At 43.7% G+C, this 26,561-nt stretch overlaps 1 protein-coding gene and 4 long non-coding RNA genes across 7 annotated transcripts; 3 read left to right on the top strand and 2 right to left on the bottom strand.

Annotated features, from left to right (window-relative positions):
• Positions 1 to 855: 855 nt before the first annotated feature.
• On the top strand, positions 856 to 5,917 carry LOC100834399. 2 transcript variants are annotated; one of them, XR_730599.3, is made up of 6 exons: positions 861 to 1,238; positions 1,391 to 1,499; positions 1,898 to 2,006; positions 2,750 to 3,206; positions 4,606 to 4,822; positions 5,597 to 5,917. It is a non-coding gene; the product is annotated as an uncharacterized LOC100834399 (long non-coding RNA). The 2 variants fall into 2 exon arrangements; XR_002964056.1 differs by having other exon boundaries at positions 856 to 1,238; positions 2,750 to 4,822.
• On the top strand, positions 2,019 to 2,749 carry LOC112271138. Its single transcript, XR_002964058.1, has 2 exons — positions 2,019 to 2,275; positions 2,346 to 2,749. It is a non-coding gene; the product is annotated as an uncharacterized LOC112271138 (long non-coding RNA).
• Positions 5,825 to 10,733, bottom strand: LOC100836452 (protein trichome birefringence-like 33). Of its 2 annotated transcripts, none has more exons than XM_003568579.4 (3): positions 10,096 to 10,727; positions 6,687 to 7,067; positions 5,825 to 6,524 (listed from the first exon to the last, which is right to left on the bottom strand). In XM_003568579.4, exons 1-3 carry the CDS (start codon positions 10,578 to 10,580, stop codon positions 6,014 to 6,016), a joined length of 1,377 nt encoding a protein of 458 aa, XP_003568627.1. In that variant the 5' UTR covers positions 10,581 to 10,727; the 3' UTR covers positions 5,825 to 6,013. The 2 variants fall into 2 exon arrangements, with proteins under 2 accessions (XP_003568627.1, XP_014755026.2); XM_014899540.2 differs by having other exon boundaries at positions 6,119 to 6,532; positions 10,096 to 10,733.
• Positions 10,734 to 13,391: 2,658 nt separating this feature from the next.
• Positions 13,392 to 16,637, bottom strand: LOC104582701. The gene is made up of 4 exons (XR_730600.3): positions 16,127 to 16,637; positions 14,548 to 14,703; positions 14,272 to 14,456; positions 13,392 to 13,712 (listed from the first exon to the last, which is right to left on the bottom strand). It is a non-coding gene; the product is annotated as an uncharacterized LOC104582701 (long non-coding RNA).
• A 59-nt stretch (positions 16,638 to 16,696) lies between these two features.
• Positions 16,697 to 18,470, top strand: LOC112271137. Its single transcript, XR_002964057.1, has 2 exons — positions 16,697 to 16,849; positions 17,177 to 18,470. It is a non-coding gene; the product is annotated as an uncharacterized LOC112271137 (long non-coding RNA).
• The last annotated feature ends 8,091 nt before the right edge of the window (positions 18,471 to 26,561 follow it).

Consider the following 26,561-nt stretch of genomic DNA (forward strand, 5'->3'; position numbering starts at 1 on the left):
CCACAAATCACATATGAGCAATCAAGCAGGTAAAGGGCCAGGATGCGAGGAACTCAGGGCTGTTTGGCATGAAGGAAAACATTATCTTGTTCCCTCGCCTGCTTAGCAACAGAGGGAGTACGATGTAAGGTTTGTTGTGTTGATGATGTCCTGACGGTGGACGTGGTGTCTTGCGCAGAATAAAAGCCCCCTCTCTCCATTTATGTTCTATCATACGGACTTCATGATTCTCTTATAGCTTGTAAATTCGTGATTTTGGTTCTCCTTCTCATTGGTTTGGTGATAATCTAATGGTTTGTAGTCTTTCTTGTGATGGGTGTATCTCCGGTCACATGTCACCTACTCACCTTTTTGAGGTAAACAACTCATGTGTCTCCGTAAAGCCTCCTAAGAGGTTAGTCCACCTCTTACAGCTTTGGTTTCCTGCAATTTCTAACAGTAAAGACTTGGAAAAATATCAAGATCGGCGCAACACATAATCTGAGTTTAAGTTTTATTTTTTCTGTAACTTTTTGGTTTATTTGATTTTTTTTTAGAGAGATCGTTGTTCTAAAAAAAACATTCGCCTAAAAACAGGGGAAACCAATCGGATGATCTCCCGCAACCTAGCATTTGGAACGAAGGACTAGAGTAGGCAGATTCCGACGTTGTTTTTGCAGTACTCAAGGTTATGAACCAGAACGACGAACGAGACACATGGACATGGCCGGACACATCTATCTATTACCCCTATGGAAGGGCGAAGAATTCTCACCATTTGCCTGCTGCTACGTTGCCACTTCGACCGGCCGTCGGTTTTGCGTTACGTGGCCACTTCCGTCACCGTTCATAACTTCGTATGGGTCGCCGTTCCTAACTTCGTATGCGTTCTAATTACGGCCGTGTGCCACCGCACCCGCACAGACCCGCACCCGTCGCCGCCAGCCTCCCCCTCTTCGCGTCCAACGGCGGCGCCGCTGCCCTCGGGCCTTGGCCTTTCTTCCGCCGTCCGCCGCTCGCTTCCCTCACTGCCCCTGCACGATTATCCATTGCCGGTCGCCGCTCCCCTAGGTCGCGTCGCCGTATACGCTGTTCCGGCTTCCTCAACTCAAGCCCGAGGTCAGCCGGCCTACAACGACCTCGCCTTCCCCACGCGCGTCGACGCCGACAGCCGCCTCTACGCTGCAACCGACAAGATGACCCGGAATCCCAAGCGGAAGCTTCCAGCCTCGCCTGCACGTGGGTGAAAGGATGACTTGGTAAGTTTTCACAGGCATATGTCTCCCTTCTTGATTTCGTCCTCTGTTGTTCTCTTTTCACTTTTCTTTTATCCACACCAATTACAAATTTACAACTACAACATTTTGAGGGCTATTCAGCTGAAAGGTGAACTTAATTTTTTTGGTGGCAGTTCTTGTTGGTTTCTTCGTTATACTTGGAAGCTGGAATCAAGAAATTGGAGCTAGCATCAGAAAGCACGCGGATTCATGGCCTGTGTTACCCATGGCAATCTGAACAAGGTTTGCAGGAACATCTACATTATTCTTGTATGGTAGCAGATCCATCCAGACCATTCTGCATGCACGAGTAGTCTAATTCAACATCCTAATTTTGCTTCTGCTATGCGATTATGCAGAAATTGTAGGGTGCAGTACCGACCTTTCCGGTAGCAGTTTATTAATGTTTCTTCTGATGTTATTATTTCTTGGAGAACTTAGTGTGCTACTTATAAATCTTGTTCTATTTACAGTACTTGGCTAATCCAATAAAGAAAAGAGTTTGTTAAACTGTACTCCATGCATGCTTAGTATTTTAAATTCAAGAACTAAATTTGCAAAGTAAGGGACGATTGCAAATTTACAACTACAAAATTTTGAGGTGTCTTCAGCCCAAATGTGAAATTAACTTTTGGTGGCAGTCCTTGTTGGTTTCTTCTTTGTACTTGGGAGCTGGAATCAAGAAATTGGAGCTACCATCAGACTGCATGAGGATTCATCGCCTGGCTTACCCATCGCAATCTGAACAAGGTTTGCTAGCACCTACCTTGATATTTTTTTTGTTGATAGCAGATCCATCCTGGCCATTCTACACGCACGAGTAGTCTATTTTGACATCCTAATTTTTTTCCTGCTATGCATAATTATGGAGAAATTGTAGGGTGTAGCAACGACCTTTCCGGCAACAGTCTATTAATTTTTCTTCTGATGTTAATGTTTCTTGGAGAACTTAGGCCCTGTTTGTTTGGGCTTCTACTTCAGCTTTTGGTGCTTTTAGAAATCTCAAAAGCACTTCTCATGTTTACACATGAAGCTGAGAAGCACCTCCGGACGTGCTTCTCGAGAAGCACGTCCGGAGGTGCTTCTCAGCTTCATGTGCTTTTGAGATTGCTAGAAGCACCAAAAGCTGAAGCAGAAGTCCAAACAAACAGGGCCTTAGTGTACTACTAAATCTGTAGTTACCAAAGTTCAATGCAATGAACACCTGAAACGAGTGTATTATTTACAGTACTTGGCTAATACAGTAAAGAAAAGAGCTTGATAAACTGTAACTCCATGCATGCTTAGTATTGTAAATTTGAGGACTAAATTTGCGAAGTATGGGCCCATTGAAGAACCCGGTGGATATGCTATACATGGAATTTGTATGACCTTACATTCACCAAAGTTGGGTTGGAATTCTGATGGCTCTTCTTCCCTTCTTTTTTTACCTAGATTCTTGTTTAATAGGTTGTTGCTTATATCTTCATAATGTGTGTTAATCTGAATATTAGGTTCATTTTTTCTTCATGGAGAATTGGAGCATGGAGCAGAGCGTGTCATTGCAACCATCCTTGATTTACCTAGGGTAGTTATTTTATTTCGTTTTCCTGGACGGCCAAAGATTGGGTTTACTGTTATGCTTCTTGGTGCAGTTGCATTTGGTATCAACTATTTCTGTTTTGAGATATGTCGAGAGATGTCACTACTTCGTGGTTCGTCAGTTGATGTTTTGCTAGGGAAGACTGGTATATATGTGCTGCAGCGTAGGTTGTGGAAATTGGGAGCTCTCCTGCTTTGATCTAGAGGAAAACTGGATACCGGATCAAAGTTGAGAGGACAGTTTTTTCCCTGATACAAACTGTCGTGTTATCATTATAGCCAATTAATTGATTGAGATTTTATGAACGTGTCAGGCAAATACCCATAGCAGATCTTATGCCAATGTTTATGGTCTACTATTACATTAAAGTATGTCTCTCACTCATGATCCTACTTCCCTGTTTCTAGCAGTTTAGACTTGATGTTATATAGTCTTGGGTGGTTACAATATCTACCAAACTCCAACCATACTTGGAAGTTACCTCACATTTTCTCCTCAACCAAAAAACTCAGGGGTAAAAAATAGTATGTTTCCTTTCATAGTCTGCAATCCTCATATTAATTAGCGGGACAATTATCAGATGATAAAATTATATCAAATACTTTTTAGTCTTTTGTTGTTCTTTTTCGTATTATAGTATGGTTGGTTCTCCTCTGTTGAGGTATATTCTGATGATTGTTATCAGGTACAGAGCCATGATAATATTTTTTTTTGTATATATACTACACACACAAGAATACTTTTGTATATGCACTGCACATACAAAATTATTACAATTGGTTTTTAGCACTAGATCTTGTGTCTTTCCTTAACTGATTGTATAAATCTTTTCACATAGTTGAACACCAATTCACCATCACAGAGTTCCATCCAGATTTGAGTTGACTACTGTCTTTGGTGATCATAGAACAAATTGGGATATTTCTCCTTTGTTCATACTTTTCCTATTTGTGATATGGCCAAGCTTGCCCGAGTTGCAAGCTCATGGCTAATATCTAAAATTCTTCCACCATGTATCTTTAAATAGCAAGTCACTGTAATGGTTTCTTTGTAAAATGCACCACAGGTCCTAAAACTATTCGAGGTGTGTCAAGTGAGTCCTAATTTTATCAAAGTGCATATTTGGATCCTAATTCTTTGTAAGTTGTTCAAACGTGGTCCTATTTGAGCCCAAACCGCTGCTGACCGGCCAGGTGGCAAGTTGACTGCTGCCACGTCAGCCAAGGTCGTTGGGCGGTAGTTTTCCCGCCGTTCATGTGGTCCCGAAGTGTGCAGAAACCCCCTTATAAGAATAGAGACCGCAGTTGGCAAATTCTTTCTCATTCTCTCTCTTTCTTCTTCCCATCGCTTGAGCCGCCCGTGCTGCCGCCCCCCTTCAAAGCTCGCCGGAGGGGAAACCCTAGAATCGCCCTCCGTGTCACCTCTGCTTCGGGCAGGCTAGGAAGAATCGGGGGAAAGGACCGCGGAATGAGTAAAATTGAAAGGTTGGGCCTATTTGCAATTTCCAACGACCCGACATTTAGCTAGTGTGGCAGTCAACTTGCCACCTGGCCGGGCAGCAGCGGCTCGGGCTCGAATAGGACCACGCGTGAACAACTTACAAAGAATTAGGATCCAAAAATATGCACTTTGAAAGAATTAGTTCTCACTTGGCACACCTCGAATAGTTTTAGGACCTACAGTGTATTTTACTCGCAAACTTATGTAGTATAGTAATTTATCGTAGATAGAGAAATCTTCAAGTTGATTATTTTTCTATATGCACAGATTTCAGCTGCTCCAAATGCCACCGCTATAGGTCACACTGATGCATGATACTAAAGAGAATAAAATCACCGGGAGGAGGGGAGGTCGATGCCTGATCATACTATGAATTTGTTAGGTTTGGAGACGATAATGACGGAGCCGGATGTCATGACTGAAATAAACGGTGTATATTGCTCCAGTCGACCAATTCACATAACAACTCCTAGAAGAAATTCTGGTAATTCCATAATTTCAAAGTTGTTTTGAGTAACATGTTCTACACTGTGAGGCCTGGCCTATCCTTCTGCAATTTTTAAAATTTCTAAGATGTAGTAATCTTTTGGGTTAATTTTAGCTTTGATTGACCTCCAGCATATGGGCTCATATGCTAACATCAGGCTCAAACATGCCAGGCTATTAGTGAGCATGCATATCAGTATCATAGTATGATAAGTATAGTTTTCTTGTGCAGAAGAAGTATTACAAGTTTAGCTATTACGAGTATACTAAAGGCACTTACCTAGGTGGTAGGTAACACCCCCTGAATTGCTGCCTACCTATTCTGAATAATTACACTTATTGCTAAGTCCATTTATCTCTCAAGTACGTGCAATCATGTGTAGCCTCACCTTGATTTAAAGAGTTTACCATTCTAAATGGCCATTTTGGTGCACGTTCATTGAATTACTGTTCTTACACTGATATTCTAATTGTAAGGAACCGAATGATTCACTTTTCCCTCATTTTAGTAGTTGGCATGTGTTATTATCCGTGAAGTTGATTTATAAACGCTCCACAACACACTAAGTCTGCCCTCTCAGGCTGCACAACACAGTAGTTCTCTCTCTCATAATGTGGCTCAATAGGTGCTACTCCCTCTGATTCTAAATTGTTGTCGAAATATTACATGTATCTAGACGCTTTTTGAAAATAGATACATCCATATTTGGACAAATTTGAGTCAAGAATTTAGGATCAGAAGGAGTACTGAATTTGACTATCTTATTTGCAGGAAACGAGGGAGCCGAGGGAGGTTCAAACAAGAGGACGAGATATTTGGAGAGATTTCTCAACTCCGTAGCATTTTCAAAGGATGCTGAATATGCCCAAGGAAGTCTTGAGTCATTATTAGACTAGGAATTGGTGTATTATCATGTCATCATTGAAGAAGTTCTTTAAAAGTTTTGTTGATGTCCCTTGATTCAAGGTGGTGTCGTTCTGTGGATTTTTCAGAGAAACATGTGTATTCTTTGTAGCAGTGTATTCTGAAAATGCTTATTCTTTACAGAAAAAAAAGAACCGGCGCGGCAAGGCGCGCAATTCCGTCTAGTAAACATTTACCACTTGAACTACTCTCTTGACAGTTTCTTTCTACCTGAAGGTCGATCTCGAATGGTAACTAGCTAGTAGTGCAACCTAGTAGTGATTATCAAGGGTAGAAGAGCTTGGTGTAGAGGAGCTCGTTCCACGTGTCCTGGAGGCCCGGGAGGCACCAGTGGACGCAGTCGGCGTAGCTCTTGGGGTCAGCGAGCTGCTCGGCCGTCAGCGGGTTCCACTGCTTCTTGTAGATGGAGGTGTGCGCGTCCTTGCGGTACATGGACAGCTGGGTGATGTTGAGGAACGTGAGCGGCACGTCGGCGCCGTCGCCGTCGAGGATGTCCCCGATCACCCGCATCACGCTACGGCGACTGTCCGTGCCCCAGTATTCCGCGTCCTGGACCATCGCCGTCTCGTTGTAGCAGTTGCCCCCTGCCGCGCCGCCCCAGTCCTGGCTCTTGCCGTGGGTGGGCGACATGCTGGTGAAGAAGACTCTTGTCTTGTTGAAGTCCATGTTGTCCCTCGTCCACTGCAGCATGTCCCGGAACGCCATGCCGTACGCCTCCTCCGTCGATACCCACACCGTCGACTCCGTGTTCGCCGCCTCCTCGATCGGCCCGTTCCTACATTGCTTCGGTTGAAATCATCATCCATTAGCTTGCAAACGCATGAATAATGTAGAAATAAGTGACTTGGATTGTCTAAATTCACATGTATCTGAATCTAGATAAATCCGAATCACTTATTTCCGAACAGAGAAAGTAGGATATTTCGGTTTAGCATACATGATCCGGAAGCGGAGGCCGGAGCACCACCAGAGGTAAGTGTTGAAGACGAGGACGTGTGCGCCCTTCCAGTGGCGGCCGTGGTGGGCGATGGAGCCGTTGCGCACGGTGCGGTCGGAGATCCGGTGCACGACGGCGTCGTCGGCGTTGGACTGCAGCAGGAAGGGCGCCCAGTAGAACTCCACCGTGGCGTTGTAGGCCCTGGCGGTGAACACGGTGTGCTGCTGGTCGGGGGACATCTCGAAGGACTTGGCGTCGGCGGACGGGATGGCCGACTGCAGGAGGCACACCATGGACGTGAACTGCCCGCGGTTCAGCGAGTCGCCCACGAACATCATCCGCTTGTCCCGAAGGGTCTCCAGCATCAGCGTCGCGTTGAACCTGTGTTGCATATATCGCATTGCATCCCCCAAACATCTTTAGATTGTTCCCATTCGAAAATTACATAAAGATCAGTCCATCGAGTTACTCGTTGCAAACTCCGCAGACAGCGACCTGCGGCGCAGACGGCATGAAACGGAAATCGTACAGTCTAGACCCTACAGCGTTCTGCACTCTAGCAGATAAAGGCGATGTGCACCACAGTCCACATGGACCCGCTGCCCCAACAGATTTCCCGCTGAGTCGCTGACCTAAGGGCATGTATAATGGTCGATAAGACTGCCTTATGTTGGGTGTTCCATGTCATTTAGAAAAGACAACAAAACATGTTGTACAATGAGTTATCTTTTGGTGTTATATCTTAGAATTAATGCTTAGATGAATAAAATTAACTAAATAAATGCTAAGAAAAGACAAAATCTAGTACAATGGGAAATTTGCCATATCTTTCCCTTATCATTCTTGTGAAGAGATCATCTCTTAATTAAGAGAAGGCTTGTGCCTTTTTTTCCATTTCTCTCTCTTCCACGTCAGATTTTATCTTATGTGACATCGTTAAGAAAAAACTGACGTTACCCCATTATACACGCCCTAAGGCTCCCCCAGGCTCCCACCCAATGGACTACAGTGAGTTCAGTACATGTGACCTACATGCATATTTTGTTGACCGGAATGAATGGGTATTTTCTTTCTTAAAAAAAAGTGAATATCATGGCTATGGAGGTGTCAGGTCATGTGTGCTATATATACACGTGTGTGTGTGTGCACGACTAGAATGCAAAATTTTGTTCAAATCGAATGGAAAGAGAAAACACATATTCTAGAGAAGAAATTGTTAGAATTGGGTGTGACTGATGAGCCCAAAGGCCCAACTTTAATAATTTTGAAAACTTTAAAAGCCCATTCATGAAGTAGGATGAGAGAAGTGGGAATAGTCCCACCTTGTTAGTTTAAAGTGAGTGAGAGCAACATATAAGGTATGTTGCTTCTCACCTAGTAAGCAAGTGAGCAAGACAAATCTTCACGCGCGCTCCTCCTCCGCTTGCCTCGTGGATCGAGTTGGAGCCGAGCCGTGCCGTGTCGGTGCGGGACCGGGCTTCCTATCTTTTTGTCACACGCGCGAGGACATGTGCAGATTTTGTATAGTCGGTTCAGGTTTCCTAATCCGAACCGTCCTATACCTGCGTGACTATTTATACAGTCGTCCCGTCCCTTAATCGGTACGCAACACAACCGAGCTAGGGTTTCGCCTGTCTCTTGCTTTTGCACCATTGTCGTAGTCTACTCCATCCCGAACGCCGGCGTGCACCAGCGTACGGGAGAGCAGGTCTCCGGAACCTGTCGCCTTTGCGATCCTGTACGGGAGAGGGCGAATAAGGTTTTTGGGAAGCGCTCCGCACGACTGGTCGCTTCTGTCACCACAGGTCTCTACCATCGATGGAGTGCAAAAAATCATGTCTCGCTATTAGAAAGAGAATACGCTGAACAATTTTTTTGAACCTCTTTGAACAATTTATTTTACGGCATCCTTTGGGCTATCGAGAAAAGAGTGGCGGGCACCCGCATTGCCCTCTCGAGCACTTGGGCCATGGGCATGGCCGCGTGATGTCGATGCTTTCCAGCACAGTCCAATGTAGTCTTCCTTTCTTTTCAGGTAAGTCCGATGTAGTCCAGCTTAATTAGTCCATTTCAGAATTTAGAAGTTTGTGATGCAAAGCAGCCTAACTCAGTCTATTTCAGATTTTTTTCAGTTTGTCAAAAAAAGGGAAGTTTATCCTTCAAATTTTGAAAATTTAAAATGGAAGTGTGTATGAAAACATCTGAAAGTTTATCCAAAAAATTGAAATCCCATCCTGTAAAATGTGGAAGTTTGTCAAAAAAAAATTGGAAGTCCATCCAGAAATTTAGAAGTTTGTCAAAAAAAAGTTTGTTCCTAGAAAACTGAAAGTTTGTCAACCTTTGTTGAAATCCCATCTAAAATTTCGAAACTTCACTTCGTCGGAAAACCAAAAACTCCTTCTCAAATATCAAAAACTTCACTCTTAAGAGAACCAAAAACTCCTCAAATATTAGAAGTTTCCAGTAAAACTTGAAGTCAGTTAATTCGGGACCGGGGGAGTATATGGTTTTGCTCTTATGAAAGAGTTAATTGGTGGTGGTCCCTCACTCCCCACTACTTCAATTGTAAAACAATATTCTCTCCTCCTTTTAATGCAAATAATTAAATTTAAGGATTCAGATAGAGATGATGTTTGACATCAAAGTTGGCATAAAATTACTTGCAAATGCCAGTAATATAGAATAGTCATTTTTAGTTTAATTTATCTTTAGCGAGTGGTGTAATTTGTTTTATTCACAAAAACGTACGTGCATTTAGCAAGTTTCCTTCAGAAAAATGAAAGCACGCTTCTAGCATTTTGGGAGTTGGTTAGATAAAAAAAAACTTCCATGACAAATTTTCAATAAAGCTTGGATGTTTTTTTAGAGAGAGATCACCGGGGATGAATTCTCCACCTTAATATCATTACTCAAACGGGAGAAGTTGCGTCCCGAGACGCCAAGACGTTGTGGCCACCTTTTGATCAGCATTCTTGACCTGATGAGACCATAGAATCTTGTACATAACGTTTCTAGTAATCTACTTCCTCCGTCTCATATTAAGTGACTTTCTATTACATGTATCTAGACGTTTTTTAGACATAGATACATTCATATTTGGACAAATTTGAGTCACTTAATATGGGACGGAGGGAGTAGTTGTTAGGAATGTTGTTGGTAAGCAAATTCTGCGGAAGCCTACGCTGTTTCTGTAGTCACAGAGATCTTCCAAAGCACGATGCTTTACTCAGAAGAGTGTTGGGTAGCTGAAAATAGCAAGTTGCAGGATTTGTTTGGTCGAGCGAACTGGACCAATTTTTTATTTGTTGGGACAGTTTCGCTTCGCGCGCATGTAGCTAGGGAGATTTTGAGTCCTAGTGTGGCGATCGAGCAATTAATAACGGAAACGAGAAGATGAAGAAGGACGTACACTGGGAGTGTGCAGTCGTGCGGCTGCCAGCGCCAGGACCGGTAGGCCTTGTCCGGGCGGCCATGCGCCTGGCAGGCGAGCTGCGGCTGGATGTAAGGGCAGTCCTCCTCCCGGTACAGTGGGTGCGCCTCCTCGTCCCACACCCAGCTCCCCGAGAACAATTCGCACTCTTCGTCCTCGTCCTCATCGTTCACCGCGAACGGCAGCCTCCCCTCCCACTTCTTCTTCCGTAGATGATCACTGTCGTCGTTGTGACGGGCCGGCGGCGGTGGTGCCACGGGCTGATGATCACTGTCGTCGTTGTGGATGTTGAGGCGTGGCCAAGCTCGAGCTTGCTGGCTGATGAGCGCCGTGAGCTCTTCTCCGTAGAGGAAGGAGAAGAGGAGCATGAAGAGCAGAGACACCAGGAGCAACGGCGACAACCGCGCCTTCTTGCACAAGAAGGCGGCGGAGGCCGGTGAGGAGGGGTGCAGAGGTGCCTTCATCTCCCCAGCTGATATGATGGTCTCTTCCTTTGATCTCCTTTTGCTCGCAAGTTTCAGTGTGTGATGTTGATGGCAGCAAAACAAAGATTCTAGTACCGAACTATAGAGTAGTAGGATGGACTGGTTGCCCACATAAGTTTTTATATGCATGCGTTCTGTGGTCGCTGTCTCACAAGTGCCTCCGGTTGGTGTCGTGGTGATGACTGATAAGAATTTAAAACCTTAGAAACTGTTCGTGCGCAGATCAGAAGGGATGTTTGTTTCTCAACTCTGACTGGATAAATCCCAAATCTTACAATCACTATCAAGAGAAAACCGAATGTTGCCGATTCTCAACTGTTCAGTAGCTGAGGAGAAGCGTTGTACTGATATGCATGCACCAACAAGACCGTATCATGTCAAGCGTGTTGGCTTGTTTCATCACTGGCTCTGCTGAGTCTGAACCTAATTAAGTACGGAGTACCTTTCTTGCAATCTGTATCCTATATGTACATGGATCAACCAAAATATCAAATAGTCTTTGTCGGTTTTTTTTTGTTTAAAAAAAAAGCAAACTTTGTTTCGAAAATAAAACGTATGCAACTGTATGTTCCATCACATATTGATGTGCAAAACAAATTGACTTATTCTCTTTCTTATATTTCTAGTTTTCTACTTCACATAGACGAAAACATCTGGCAGTTTTTTGTTCTAGTAGTTCTTTGGGGTACCTACCTCTGAGAAAAACCTGAGAGTTAGAATTCATCCTAACTAACTTAAGAGTAGTAGTCTGAAATACAGGATGGAAATGAATTTGGTCTCCACCAGTGTACCAGGCTCTACCAATTAAAGCTAATTCACACCAAGGCTTGCAGAACAAGTGTAGTTGGTGATTCACACAGTAATCCTAATAAACCAACCTTTTGCTTGGATTCTAAGCCAAGAGAGCTGGAAAGAGCTGCGGCCATCACATAATTCCATTGAGATTGATCATCAGATGTCCTTCTAGGCCATGTCAGAAGGGTTGTTCCGATGGTTGGACCAACAGGCCGGCATCATTTCCATCTCTTCATGTGTTCTCACCTTTCTTATGTTTATTTATTATTTTATTTCTTCTCTTATTTTGCTTCTCCTGCTCACACTTCAGCACTACATGAATGGATTGATTAGGAGACGCTTAGAGGCAAAAGCGGGTGACTGATTGTTCATTGACATGAGTTACTGGTTTGCATTGTCCTTGAAGGGAAAAACATGAAGCGCCTATCTGTGTTGTGCAAGGAACCACCCAATGTGATGAGTGGCCTGAAGATTCAATGCCCCACTTCTGAAGGCTAGATTAAAAGATCAGTCCTTTCTTTCTTTTCCATATATCCTAGTAAAAAAGGAGCTGCCACCCCTGGCTAAAATGCCATATAGTTATGGAAATACATGTCCTACCCTCCTGTATGTTGTTGGGAGGACATTCCCGCCAGAAACGTCCATCATCCATGGAGCAGATAGCAGAGTACTCGACAACAGGTGAAAACCTACGAGGCTACGAGCGTACGTGATCTGCAACAGCCGTGTTGTCATGCCGGTATGCCACTCGCTTTCTGCTTTTATCCACGGTGTAGTCTCTTCTTAGTCTCAACAGCTCGGTACCAGAAATGATCGTCTGATGGATTCGAATTTCGAAGGCAACTAATGGCCCTGCACTGCTTCTTTTATTGCATCACGATTTGCTCGACCAAGCTATTGACTAAAAAGTAATACATGTAATATTTCGACAAGGATTATGGAACAGATGAAGTACGTTATTAAACATTATGGCATTCATATTTAAAGGTACTTACTTATACATATACTTATTATTTAAATCACATAAGCCACATGTATATGGAACAATTGCCGGTCAAAGGTTTGGTCAAAATAAATGAAACAAGCCACATATAGTGGGATGGATGGAGTGCTACGTAGCAGGGGCGGAGCAGGTAAAAAAATTAGTGTTAATTTTACCTAGTTTTTGATACCAGGGATTAGCACCAGCAGGACACCAGGATCATGGATTTTTTTTGTTGAAATTGCATCTAATTTTGTGGGAACATCAAAGTTGTGCAAGGGGGTATTTTCCCCTAACTCCGCCCCTGCTAGGTAGTGCACATGATATTAGTACGTGTGAATCAGATTAAACCGAGCAAATCACCACTCGGTTGTTTGTACTCATCTGGCAAGTTAGTTGTGTAGTGCATGATGTCCTACCAGTACACATAACCAAATTACAAAATCAAGCGGGGCAACCATGTTATGGGTGATACTGAATAATAGTTTTTTTAGGAATATTGTATAAGAGTTTTCTTTTTAGGAATATTGTATAAGAGCCGGTTCTACCACGAGAAATCTGATCACGTGATCTACTACACTCGGTTCGTAATATTTGATAATTGTTGGTTGTCCATCGATGGGTGATTCAAAACGGCCCACATTTCAACCATTTGACTCTATAGCTCAAAATGGCACGTCGCCCAATATGTTCACAAGTGCAATTGTTATTACGTGCATGACAAATTTTGTTTTTCATTTGATTATTGCATAGAAAAACAAATACGGTGAGCTAAAACTAACCAAAGCAATTACTCGCTATTTTAGCTCATCATGCTTACAAACGAAAACATTTTTACACAATTTTGATGGTTCATACTGTATTCCTACAAAGAAACGTGGGCTTTTTTCAACAGGGTTTTTAGAAGAAGAAAAATGAAGGAAAAGAAATGGAATGAAGAGACGAGGAGATGAAGCTGACACAGAGTGCTGACATAATAATTACTCCCTCCGTTTCATAATTTTTGTCTCAAATTTGCTCCAAAATGTATGTATCTATTCTTAAAAAATGTCTACATACATCTAAGATTTCGACAAGTATTATCAAACGTAACAGAGTGTTGTCATAGTTTTCAAACCTGGATTCTTGGAAACAAAATAACCAGTAACAATAATATGGATAGCTTAAGGACGAAACTACATAAGTTCTAGTTTTAACTTGTGACACTAGGAAAACCATTTATTTTCCGGATTTCATATAGCCACACATAGTTCCAAGCTAATCGAAGAGAAGTGTCTGAAGCTTCCGTCAGTTCTGCAGGCATAGTCTATGTCGCGGGATAAACTGAGAATCATCTGCAAGAGCAACGTTACATTACGAGAGCCTTCCACAGTTCCAAAGTACGGAATAATTATGCATGATCCATGCTGCATGAACAGTGTATGACTGCGTAAAGTCTAGTCCCTTGAATATGTAAACTACAAAGTGCTGATTGCAATTAACAGATAAGATCCATGCATATATATTAGAGTAAATGAAAAGCTAAGTAATCAGATATACCATCTTACTACCAGAATTAGAGTTCCTACATGGCATCTTTCTGATTTCAGACTACTAAGGTTTGGTGAGAAGGACTGGTGGAAATGTCAGTAAGATAAGTTTACTTTGTACTATAGATTAAGATCATGCTATAGAAACGAACTCCAAGTTTGAAGAGAACAGCCTTATCATTTAACCAAATACTCTCTCCGATCCTAAATTGTTGTCGAAATATTACATGTATCTATACGCTTTTTAAGAATAGATACATTCATATTTGGGCAAATTTGAGTCAAGAATTTAGAATAAGAGGGAATAGTATTCATATAACTCATATACAACATTTCTAAGATATGGAAAGAATATATGACTCACAAGTTCCGGGGACGGACATATATTTTCTCAACTGGTGTCCCATTAGCCATGAACAATTGTGCCAACACATGAACTCCAACATGACCTTTAGGACAGTGTATCTTCACCATTGTAAGGTTTCTGCAAGCAAATGATCTACCCTCTGGTCTGATATTATCTTCCGTTACCATTCTGTTGACATGATCCTTTTTGCATAACAAAATAAATGTTTATGAAATATGTCCAAGTTAATCCATACAAGATACAACTCAATATAAAAGCAGTATATGTACATACCATTTTAAGTTCAAGAAAAAGCCTCTCCAGATTTGGAGCATCCTGTAGGAGGGAAACTAATGGATCGAAGTCCGGAACCATACACTATTCACCAAGGGATAATGCCTTCAGGTTGCTGAAAATTGGGCACGTTTCCAATTCTCTGTTCAGAATCACCTTCATATGGCACACAGAAGTGGGTTTATTCAGTTCACGGAAAAGATGAACGGACGAATAGCATGAACAAGGACAAAGAACCTTTTTGTGAAAGTGAATGTTTGCTTCTTGTTAACACTTTAACAGTTTATTGTCCTTATACTGGTACCATGGCATGCAAAAGTAAATTATATAATCATATAGAAACCATTAAAATCATACTCCCTCCGATCCTAAATTATTGTCAAAATATTACATGTATCTAGACGCCTTTTAAGAATAGATACATCCATATTTGGACAAATTTGAGTCAAGAATTTAGAATCGGAGGGAGTATAAAGCAGCAAAATTTTGATAAAGATACATTGCAACAATAAGAGTAAATTTCACAAAACCACACTTTTTGGGACAGCTGTGTCGCGGAACCACAGTTAATGAAAAACCATTTGCAAAACCACACCTTTTGAGTCAGTAAGCCCCAAAACTGCTTATACTGGTGCTTTTGCTTGAATCCTGATAGGTGGGGCCACATGTCGGTCGCAAAAAAAAAAGATCAGCATTGACCGACCTGGACCCAGTGATCGGGGCGACACAGTCCTTGGTCGGGATCCACGCGGGTTGGGTTACAGTCGGGGTTGATGTGGTGACCGACATGTGGGTAAAACTGACAACATAGAATTTGTCAGTCACCACATCAACAAAAATGTCTAGAAAAACCGCTTAGGTTGGTCTAAGGAGGTTATTTGTCTGGTTTTGCAAAATTTAGGAGGTTAAGGACGTGTTCGGCAACCCTTTGGATTCTAGTTTCCCGTAAATCCACCATGAAACAGCCCCGGACACAAAAAATCTAAGATTTAAGAAGCCAGACAAATTCCTTCACAAAACGCGGAGCAGTCGACGTGCCACCGCCGATTGAAAACGCTTCCCGTGCCCCCAAATTTTCTCTTCCCGACCTTCTATTTCCCCATCCCCGGTAGCCTCCCCCGCCTCCGTCCCCATCTCCGTCCCCATCTCCTCCGGTAGCCTCCCCTGCCTCCGTCCCCATCTCCGTCCCCGTCTCCGTCCGACGCGGCCCGCACCGGAGCAGCAGCCGGGCCGAAGGACCCCCACACCGACGAGGCCATAGCAGCAGCCGGCAGTCCTTCTCCTCCTCCTCCTCCTCCTCCTCCCCGTTCTCCTCCGCCCCTGCCAAGACCCGGCCTCCTCCGCTCCTGCCTCGACCCGGCCTCCTCCGCTCCTTCATGGCTTCCAGCCCAGTTGAAACGAGAAGCTGTCCCGAACACCTCTCGCTCTCGATCGGAAGCAGGAGCACGAAATAGAAGCGGGATGGATGGATTTCTGAGAAGCGGGGGCGTTCCCGAACACGCCCTAAGTATCCGGTTTTGAAGTTAAGGGATGAAATAGTCTCATTCTCAAAAAATTTGAGGGGTTATACGGACTTAACTCCAGCGCCCTGGGAGCGAGGCAGCAGACCAGTCGTGGAATCCCCGCCGGCGGCCGGTGCAGCGTGGCCGCCCGCCGTCCCTCCTCCGCACAATGGTCAGTGCTCCTCCGATCTACGCTTCCCCCTCTCTTCCAGAATCCCCCGGTGGCACACTGGCTCCCCGTTGGGCGCTGGCGCTGGCCCCGCTCCCTAATTCCCAAGCGCCGCCGCCAGGCTCCATAGACCAGAGGCGATTGCACGAGGCGACGAATGACGAGCCAGTCGATCGATCCCAATCCACTCTCCCGACCGAGTCCCGATCGACCGAGCGGCCCACGCAGCACCGCATCGCAACGATTTGCAGGCCCAAGAGACTCACAAGAGTACAACACGGCCCAACTCCCCCAAATCACGCTATCTTCTCATTTTTTGTTAACACGCAGAATTAATACATGTACCGGATCTTTTGCCCCTAATTAGCCCGCCATAGCGAGGAGCTCTCCAACTCCCAGGACTCGTCGGCAATTCTCCACCTGCAGCAGGGAGCAGCCCAGCCCCCTGCCCCCAATCGAAGCGGTGGCTGACGCTGTGACCTACGGGAGCGCAACGGTTGATGGGCGGATGAGGCTCTGACCGCGGACGGCGGCGGCGGCTAAAGGGCGAGGAAGACTTCCAAGCCTCCCGTGTTCTTCCGTTGTTCGGTCGACACACGACAGCGTGTCCCAGGGGTGGCAATACATACAGGTAGTTTTTCCCGTGGCATCCTCTGCCCCCTACTCCAGCGCCTCTCCTGCCCTGTGGTTGGCGCTTATTCTTCCCGTTAGATTGTTCCTCACGATAAGCATTGAAATTGAGCAGCTTCTTTAGCCCCAATTCCCGTCTTGGTTGCACAAAATGTAAACATGACTTGCCTCTTTCAGGTAATTTTGGAGGTCCAGGTAATTTGCATGAGAAGTGTTTTTTTGTCATGCTTTTGTTGTGTTTGGTACTGCTTGCCCCGTGGTATTATTGTTCCATTGAGTATCACCATTGTGTTGTATTGTACAACTAAATGTGTCCATAAATATGCAGGCAGTGAACAAATTCATGGGATTAGAGCTTTACAAAGAACTGGTCCTAACACATTTTGCAATATTCTAGGAACTTGCCATTTATATGAAGCCCTTATCATGCTACAACTGATTAGATACATAAATTATGTATTAAAAAAATATTTTCCTTTCACGGGTACTGCTATTGCAACAGGCTGAAGTGTTTTTTATTGAATCTGAAGACAGCTGTATAAATTTAGAGAAGTTAGATTTCCATGTGTAATTATGTTTCTTCCATTTCATTTTATTCCCTAGATTTTTATCTGTTATAAAGAGATTACAATCTGAAAGTAAGAAAACAACAGAGATAGGACATCTTAAATATAAGACCAGGAGACCATGGTAAATCTGTCTTTGGGTAGATAAATGTCCTTAGTCTCAACATTTGTCGAATTTTCTAATTACTACATGCATTTTACTTTTTTTTAATCGACATATGCACTTTTGCCAGAAGAGGTTTATGTTACAAAAGCTTGCCAATAGCAAGACAAACCTTAGAGTAAACGTATTTTACCGAATTATAGTTATAACAGAAAGTAGGCAAATTGGATAAGATCATCAATAAACTCAAATTTGTTATGATGGACCAAAAATTTGACGAATCCATTCAAATAAGACTTACAAACCCATCTAAAAAAACAAACCAAAATAGGATTCACCAACATAATATTGACAACTGCGATGTGTTGGAAGTAAAAACTTTTGTTTACGGAAATAAACACACTCAAACATTAAACACGAGGTAATAGGCATCTTCATGCATGCTCAACCGAAATGTTACTAGATACTTATTTCTCACCATTTTCCTTCCCAAATTGACAATTATGCGACCTGCACAAACACATCACCAGACAACGGCATGTGGTAGAAGGCAATGAAACTGACCAAGAAGAACGAGAACTCTCCGACACACATCCATGAATGCTCGTACAAAGATTTTGGCGTCTTCACCAAACCAGAAGTGGACGAACACATCATCATCGGGTCGGAGACGAATGCATTAGCGAAACTGATGAAGACGTCTTCGTAGGAAACGCTCCAGGGGGTCTACTCTATTGCACCTATTGGTGTGGATGAAGACACGAACCAAGTTACTTGGTTGTACCGCCCGCATAGCGTCCGATGAGATCAGACTAGGCCATCTCTCTACTACTCACAAGTTATGTCCTCCAAACAATTTTTGTGATGTATATGCACAAAGGGTTACTCTGTACAGTTTATATAGAGAAGGCTTAACGACGGATTCATGTTGGCTTTCCCATGATCCACTTCCACACAATGTGCCATTGAAAACTAACCATTAGCTAGCTCCGCCACTCATAACAAGATGAGCAATTAACCCCTCTAAGTAAAACTGATGAAATCCGTTGGCTGTAGGCCTCCCCAAGAATAATGCCAATAAACCCAAATATAAAACTGGCGGAATCCATTGGTAGGCCTGAGGGCAAATGGCTACTAATCAATACGCCGTCAAAATTGAAAACTCCTAATTATTGCCTCTCACTTGTGCACTGGTAATGTCTAACAATAAAAGCAAAGCTGGCCTTCTCCAATTCTCCCACTTACTACCTATGTTTACATCTCTTAATTGTTTTTTATGGAGACGAACTGTTGGGACTCAGCTGCTGATGTCAATTGTGATCCGTGTGGTGCGCTGTGGCCCGTGTAAGATCTTTCCCCAAATAGATCTGTATCTTTGGGAATTGTCATGGCTGTCAGGATCCTTGGTATTTTATTAACGTTGCAGCACCACACCAAACAACTGTATGTTTCTGAAGTGTTATCTAGTTCTGCAACACCTACTGGAACTTCAACTCGACGAAATGGGTTCGTAAGGTATTGTACTATATTTTCGTGCAGAAGTTTGGAGGAACCTTTTGCAAGGTGATTGGGGTATGTTGATCAATCAGCTGAACCGCGGAGTTTAAATCAAGTGACCATGGCTGAATGTGGAGGGGCCCAAAAGGATTCATGAGGGTTGGATTGAGATTTATTTTTAGACACATGGCTTCACGTGTGGAAGAAGGCAGCGTAACACGCTACTGGTCGGAATTTAAATACCTTGCTTTAAGATGGACTTGGTGCATTAAATTTATATTTCAGGTGATATTAGGAGATACATCCATGTAACCCTGTTGTAGTTCTGTGGCGATGAAAGCGTTTGTCAGGATACTCTTTAAGCTTTTATCGACCAAGTTTGAAGCAGAAAACATGTTGCAAAATCTGGGTTATAACCTTATTCATACTTTGTGGCTATTGGTACTAGCATGTAGGGGTAATAGGTTGAGGTGGTGGAGTTGTATCTTTGGGTGTCAATGAGTATGCGGTACGTATAGAGCCTTCTATGGGCCGGACTATCTTGAAATTCCATAGGAAGGTGTATTAGAATGGTTTTAGGAATAGGGATTGTGTTTTGTGCCCATGTATGATGCTAGGTCGCTCATTGATTAAAAGTCGTTTTGGACACACTCTAGAGCACAATACAGAGTAACGATGTGCTCGACGACGGGGTGCACCCACAGGTGCAATGGGAGGTTTCTAATGGAGATGCGAACTTAGCAATGTCATAGCCAAAAGAATCTATTGGGTTCTATTGGTGAAAGCTGTTGGTGGTGTAATCTATGAAGTCAATGGATGAAGATAGCAGCGTTGGTAGACGTATTCAGCTTCCCAAATATTTGTGAAAGTGAATACACAATTGAAAACTGAAAACTACCCATTAGCTAGCTCAACTACTCATAACAACATGAGCAACTAACCCCTCTAAGTAAAACTGATGAAACCCTTCGGCTCTAGGCCTCCACACGAATGATGTCAATACAATCATAACACCATGAACAATTAACCCCAGCATTTTTGCGAAAACCCCACCATAGTGGGAGCATTTGCTGTGCAATCAGGAAACCAGTGCAACCGTGCAAACAAAATAACGCGAGCCATCCGATCGAAGACCTGTGGCGGAGATGCACGTGCGGACCTCCCACCCCCACTTAAGTTGATCTTTGCGAAAAAAAACCCCACACACAGGCTTCATTTTTGCGAAAAACCCCTTCCCGTCGATCTCCTCGTTCTTCTTCCCCAACAGATCGTTTCTTCTTGTATCGATCTTCTAGGTCGCCTCGGTGTGACTTGCATGCCGCCGCCGGCTGGCCGGTCGGCCTCACCGGATTCGTCCCTGCGCCTACCGACTGAACGACTCGCGTACACTCCACAGCAGGCCCCCAAGTGATCTGGTCCCTTCTTCTCCAAAGAGAAGAGCTCAATGTCATGTGCAGGCCTGCACCCGATCCCTCTTTTCTCTCTACGTTCAGAACAACAAGTAGTTCCATTCGCTGCATCCTCCTCCCGCTTTCTCTCTCCATATGGACGAGTAGAGCAGTGACCACTGCATGTAGAATTGAGACTTGAGGTTATGCCTTTCAATACACAGAACAGTAGAGCACCACGGTTCCTCTGTTCTTGTTCAAGAGACTAATTCATTTTTCAATACATAGAACAGTAGTTTACTTTACATTGTGAACCAAAATCGACCACAACAAATAAAATCTGAGTAGTGCTTTTTAACCATAATGGTAAGCCAGTTTGAAATTAAAATCCGATGCAAACTAAAACACAAATATGACAGAAACTGAAATAATAATTAAACTAAGCAAACTCAATTGACAAGTTTTTTTTCCGGACAATTACGACTATCGTGACCAACTTCCTGGCAAGTCCTGCACTTCCTTTTCTTTTCGTGTCTACTTTCATTCTTTTTACCTATGTCCCCATGTCCCTTTATTCTCTTGCTTCTTCCCTTAGTACGAATATCAGTTGGCGGGAGGACAACAACTTCAGTCGGAATGGTACAACCAATAAATTCCTCTTGTTCCTTTTGCCTAGTAATGGGTACAGCAGGAGCAAGCTGAGATAGATGTGCCTCCATGTTTAGCAAATTAGTTGTGAGGAAGTCCATGCCTTCATCAGAGTTTTTTTTTGAAAGAAACTGTAGGAGAGGCTCTGACAGTAATATATTAAAAAAGAAATATATATACAGTGTATAACAAGGGGGGAGAGCCCCAAGACACATTACACAAGACACAGCACACTGGAAGAGAGGCCCAAGTTACATTATCTATGAGGTTTAGCCAATCTGAGATGGCAAGCCGGATATTCTCCTTAAGCTTAGGATAATGATACACCAGTTCTTGCCTAAAGCAGATGAACCATCGTCTAAAAGAATAGGGTTCCCTATCGAAGACAAGATCATTGCGCTGCTTCCAAATATGCCAAGTGGCACAGGTGAAGATCAACATGAAAGCCGGCCCCCTGAAGGAATTTCTAGCATGAATAATTATGTCCTTTAGATCCACCGTAAGTTTCCATTGAATCCCAATCTTGTTCCAGCAACGGGCGCTAAAGGGAGAACTAAAGAAAAGATGGTTGCAGTCCTCAAGCATACCAACTGAACAGAGGCGGCAGGTAGAGATATTGGACCTATTACAGTGCCTTCTGTCCATCATGTCGAAGGTGTTGAGCCTATCATTCAGAAGCAACCAAGGGAAAACTTTGAGCTTCGGGACACAATTGCTTCTCCAAATCCATCCGAGCGCTCTGTCGTGAGGAAGATTACGGAAACAGAAATTGTAAACCATCTGTGAGGAATACCGGTCAGCACTCCCCGAGTTGCAACTCCAAGAATCCATCTCCAAATCAACCAGATCAAGAGAGCGAATGATATCTCTGATGCCCTCGAACTCATGGAAAGCCTCAACAGAAAGTGGCAGGTTGAAAAGAGACAGCATGTCAACTGCAGTTTTGACATTCCTAACAGAGAGGATGTCAAATTTGACGAATGAGAAGCAACGGGGAAAACGGGTGGCGAGAATACCATGGCCCCAATCATCTCTCCAGAAAAGAGCCGACTTGCCATCTTTAGTTTGAACAGAAGCAAATTCCTTGAAGACAATGCTGAGCCGAAGAACGTCACGCCACCAAAAGGAACCTCTAGCATTCCCACCATGAGGAACTGAACTACCATAGTACGAGTTCCACACTAAGCGAACCCAGGGAATATCCTGTCGATTATAGAGCTTGTAGAGATGCTTGAGAAGAAGCGCCTGATTGAACGTCGAGAGGTTCATGATGCCCAGGCCACCCTTGCTCTTCGGAGTACAGACCATGTCCCAATTAGCCAGGGCCTTGCAGCGTCCCGTGAATTTCGATTTCTGCCAAAGACAAATCCTTAACCTCTTCTCAATAGCAGCCTTAGTTCCCTCGGGAAGCTGCAACACTCCCATAGTGTAGGTAGGAAGAGCAGAGAGAACCGACTTGACCACTTGGAGCCTACCACCAAAAGAAAGAGCGAAGGAGCATAAAGCAAGTCGCCGATCAATTCTATCAATGAGGGGCATAAACTGTTGCAATCTGGGCTTGGAAATACCAAGTGGAAGCCCAATGTAAGTGAAAGGGAAACTACCGATTTGACATCCAAAACACCAGCAAGATCCTTAGCACGATCATTGGAGATATTAATAGGGACCAAGCAAGACTTAGAATAATTAACTCTGAGACCAGTAGATTGACCAAAGGTCTCAAGAAGGCCCTTCAGACAAAGAAGTTGCAGACTGGACGCCTCCATAACCATCAAAGTGTCATCCGCATATTGAATGATGGGAAAATGATGATCATGCACCGGAATTGGAAGCCGAAGGAGCCCAAGGTCGCACGCCTTATTAACAATGACTTGAAGCAGGTCAGCGCCCGGAACAAAGAGGAGAGGAGAGAGCGGATCGCCTTGTCGAACCCGCTTCTTGCAATGAAAGAATTTTCCAGGAACACCGTTTAGGAGGACAGCCGAGGTGCCCGAGCTAAGGATGGAACTCACCCATCCTCGCCAAGTGTCATTAAAGCCCACGAAGCGAAGAACATCCAAGATAGATTGCATCTAAAATCTTTCTTCTCTTAGCTGCATCAACGGAATCGATTGGCTTCTCTCCAAGTAGATTGCCTTCGGTATCATACACACAATCCATGCAAGATAGTTCATGTCAGTCATTAGTTAATATAAAATACCACCTTATATATATGTATGTCACCTTTTGCAGTTTTTCTCCCATCTTTTGAGGACATAGTGGCTCGGCAATTCATTACTGGCTTCAACTTTCGCACCCCTCAAGAAGCGTACAATATGGCGGCATGGGATTCCTAAGGACTCAAATAGCATGCAAGAACATTTTGCTACCATGGTTGAGGTGTTACAAGAGACTTCTCTGACCTTATTCGAAGCATCGGTGATGGAAACAATTTTCACCCCATCTACAAGTTCAGCACCCCGTACATCGCAGTGCTCTCTAGCAGCAACTACCTCGTTTTGGAATTCATCAAACACCTCATGTGTGAATAGCTCGCTGCCTTTCCTCTCTATTCCCCATGACGTTAAAATCTCAGGTGTTGTATGCATGCCTGTGTTGTCAGCTATCAACTCCTCTTGCTGCTGACATTGTAAAGCTGTGTCAAACCTAAGCCAAAACTCCACGAGTGCGAGCTTCCGACCAATAAAACGGTTGAAAAATGAATTTGCACTCTCTGACCTTGACGTAGTTCTAAGAACCCCCGCCAAGAATATGTCCATGAAGTAGGCCGGAATCCATGACTTGCGAACGTACCTAGTAGCCAACCACTCATTGTCCTCCAATTGAAAATCAGAAATCAAAGATTGGCATTTTGACTCAAATTCCTCTGCTGTTTCTGAACCCCACACACATGAGTTCGCCCTCAACCAAAACAGGGGCTCCTCCCTTAAGTGGGGACCTATCTTTTCGGGAAGTTTTTTCATAATATGCCACATGCACAACCTGTGTTTGGTATTTGGAAGAACAACACTCATAGCCTCCCTCATGCCGGCATCCTCGTCAGTTATGATAAGCCTAGGCTCTTTCCCTCCCATAGCTTTTAGGAAGGTCTCTCAAATAACCACTTGTAAGATGCAATTCTCTCATTTACTACAAACCCAGCACAAAAAAAAAACAGATTGCATATGATGATTGACTCCGGTGAAAGGTGCAAAAATCATATTGTAGTGGTTAGTGGTGTATGTTGAATCAAAAGAAAGCACATCACCAAAATGACTATAGTTTTTCCTCGCGGTGGCATCTGCCCAAAAAACATGCAACATCCTGCCATCTTCATCCACGTCATAATCAAAGTAAAATGTTGGGTTGAGTTCCTTCATTCTACCAAGTTGGTCGACAAACATTTGAGCATCACAGTTGTTGATTTTATTTTTGAAGTCACAATAGTAATTTTGCAGATCTCTCTTCGTGCATCCCACATTCTCAAAACCACCAGCATTGACATGAAGTAATCTAAATGCCTGTGAAGTGCCTATGCTTGCTTTGTGGCATGAGAAAAGAGTGGTTTTTGCCTTCTCATTGACTCGACGGTTGGATCTGATTAGATGATGCTTGCTAGGTGTCACCAGTCCATGATTGTGATGCTCAACAAATGAAGCTATCTTGTACTTGTTGTCACTGGTCTTCTTGACAAAAATGCGAGCATCACATCCACGTCTAGATTCTTTCATCTTACGTTTTTTCTTACTTTTATCCTTTTTTGAGGGATCGACGGTCCTCTTTCCAGTTTTCAAGGGATTAGTAGTGTTCGTACCTTTTTCTGACTTATATCCTTGCCTTGCGCATAAAAAGCGCTTCCAAATAACTACATCATCTACTAGCCTCCACTGCCCATTACGAACTCCGAAACCAGCGTGATGTGCATATGACTTGTAAAAAGTTTCCACGGATTCAACATCATCAAATGTCATCCTGACCACTGGTTTCACATCATCATCAGACTCACACATATGGTTGAACACCGGAACAACATAAAAAGACAAGTTGATCAGTACCACATTACATATCGTTCTTAATTAAAAATTATTGCATGGATTGTAGTGAGTACAAACTCACACATATGGGTATGCTTGTTTTTCTTTTGGGTGTACTGAAGCCATCCTTATTATTCAGTGAGGAGTTGACATGTGATTGGTCACCAGACGCATGTGCAGGCACGCTACTACCATTGCTAGCTTCCATAATCTGCAGGGATCTTTTGAACATTAGCTAGTGCAGAAGGTAAAATTCATAAGTGAATCAAATCTCATGGAACCTAATGGTTAAAGTCTGTGCCCTTATGAGTTGGAACCCCACTATGCATGCATTGGTTTTTGTGCTGTTAGCTGAGAGAGTACCGTAGATTGATAGTTGGGCTCTTCTGAGTGGAGACGGAGGCAGAGACAGGGAAGAAGAGGGCTGCAGGTCGCTGTGACGTTGAACTCTTCTCTTTGGAGAACTAGAGATCAAATTGGGGGCCTTGCTGTGCAGGATAGGCGGATGGGCGCATAGACAAACCAAGTGTCGTGTGGCCGGCCGGCGGCAGCAAGACGCACCGAGGCGACCTAGAAGATCGATACAAGAAGAAACCATCTGTTGGGGAAGAAGAACGAGGAGATCGACGAGAGGGTTTTTTTTCGCAAAAATGAAGCCTAGGCGTGGGTTTTTTTCCGCAAAGATCAACTTAAGTGGGGGTGGGAGGTCCGTAGGTGCATCTCCGCCATGGGTCTTTGATCGGATGGCTCGCGTTATTTTGTTTGCACGATTGCACCAGTTTCCTGATTGCATAGCAAATGCTCCCATAGTAGAACGCCATTTTTAATTTACCATTTATCTCATACGTTTAATTCCCTTCCTATTATCTCTTGCTAGATTCCCAATGATAGTGGCACTTAGGACAAAGTAAAGGGAGTGCCTCATTAGCCAACTTCAACTCATCGCCCGACCATGCAACTCCACCGGATTCCGGTTAATCGGCAGTATCCGCACCACCCGTTCAAAGGACACCACTGAACGAGTCATCAATTTTTTTTGACAGGAACATTTGCTTGCGTGCAGAAATCTTCATACATACTGATGAGGACATCCCAACTAATGATACAACCACAGCCCATACAACACCTACACCTCAAGTACCGGAGATACATGGATCAATTACCAGAGCTCGTGCACGACAACTAAATTATCAGGTACTTTCGTTCCTCGGTACTTCATTTAATATTAATGAGAATATGCTGCTGCCTAAGATGGGTTCTTTTATGTGTTTTAGGAATGAAGGACCTAGCTTGGACCTCAAGGATCAACGTTGGACAGCAAACCATGGAGGTGGCAGCAAGGTGGCGGTAGCTAGCTCAAGTGATGATTTCAGAACATTGAAACCGTCATAAAAAGAGATGAGAAGAAGGCCGCATCCTCTTCATCAATGGGATTTCGGCCAAGTGGAGGATTCCCCCTCCAATGGGTATCTATGGACCAAAGATGAGGGTTATAGCC

Source organism: Brachypodium distachyon, chromosome 2 (assembly GCF_000005505.3).
Source record: "Brachypodium distachyon strain Bd21 chromosome 2, Brachypodium_distachyon_v3.0, whole genome shotgun sequence".
NCBI classification, from domain to species: domain Eukaryota; kingdom Viridiplantae; phylum Streptophyta; class Magnoliopsida; order Poales; family Poaceae; genus Brachypodium; species Brachypodium distachyon.

Excerpts from the sequence above, each read along its gene's own strand:
- LOC100836452 (XM_003568579.4), bottom strand. The coding sequence starts at position 10,580 with ATGAAGGCACCTCTGCACCCCTCCTCACCGGCCTCCGCCGCCTTCTTG. Across the intron at positions 7,068-10,095 it reads CACGACTGCACACTCCCAGT|GTTCAACGCGACGCTGATGC; the intron begins GTACGTCCTTCT and ends TATGCAACACAG. Across the intron at positions 6,525-6,686 it reads GGCCTCCGCTTCCGGATCAT|GAACGGGCCGATCGAGGAGG; the intron begins GTATGCTAAACC and ends GAAGCAATGTAG.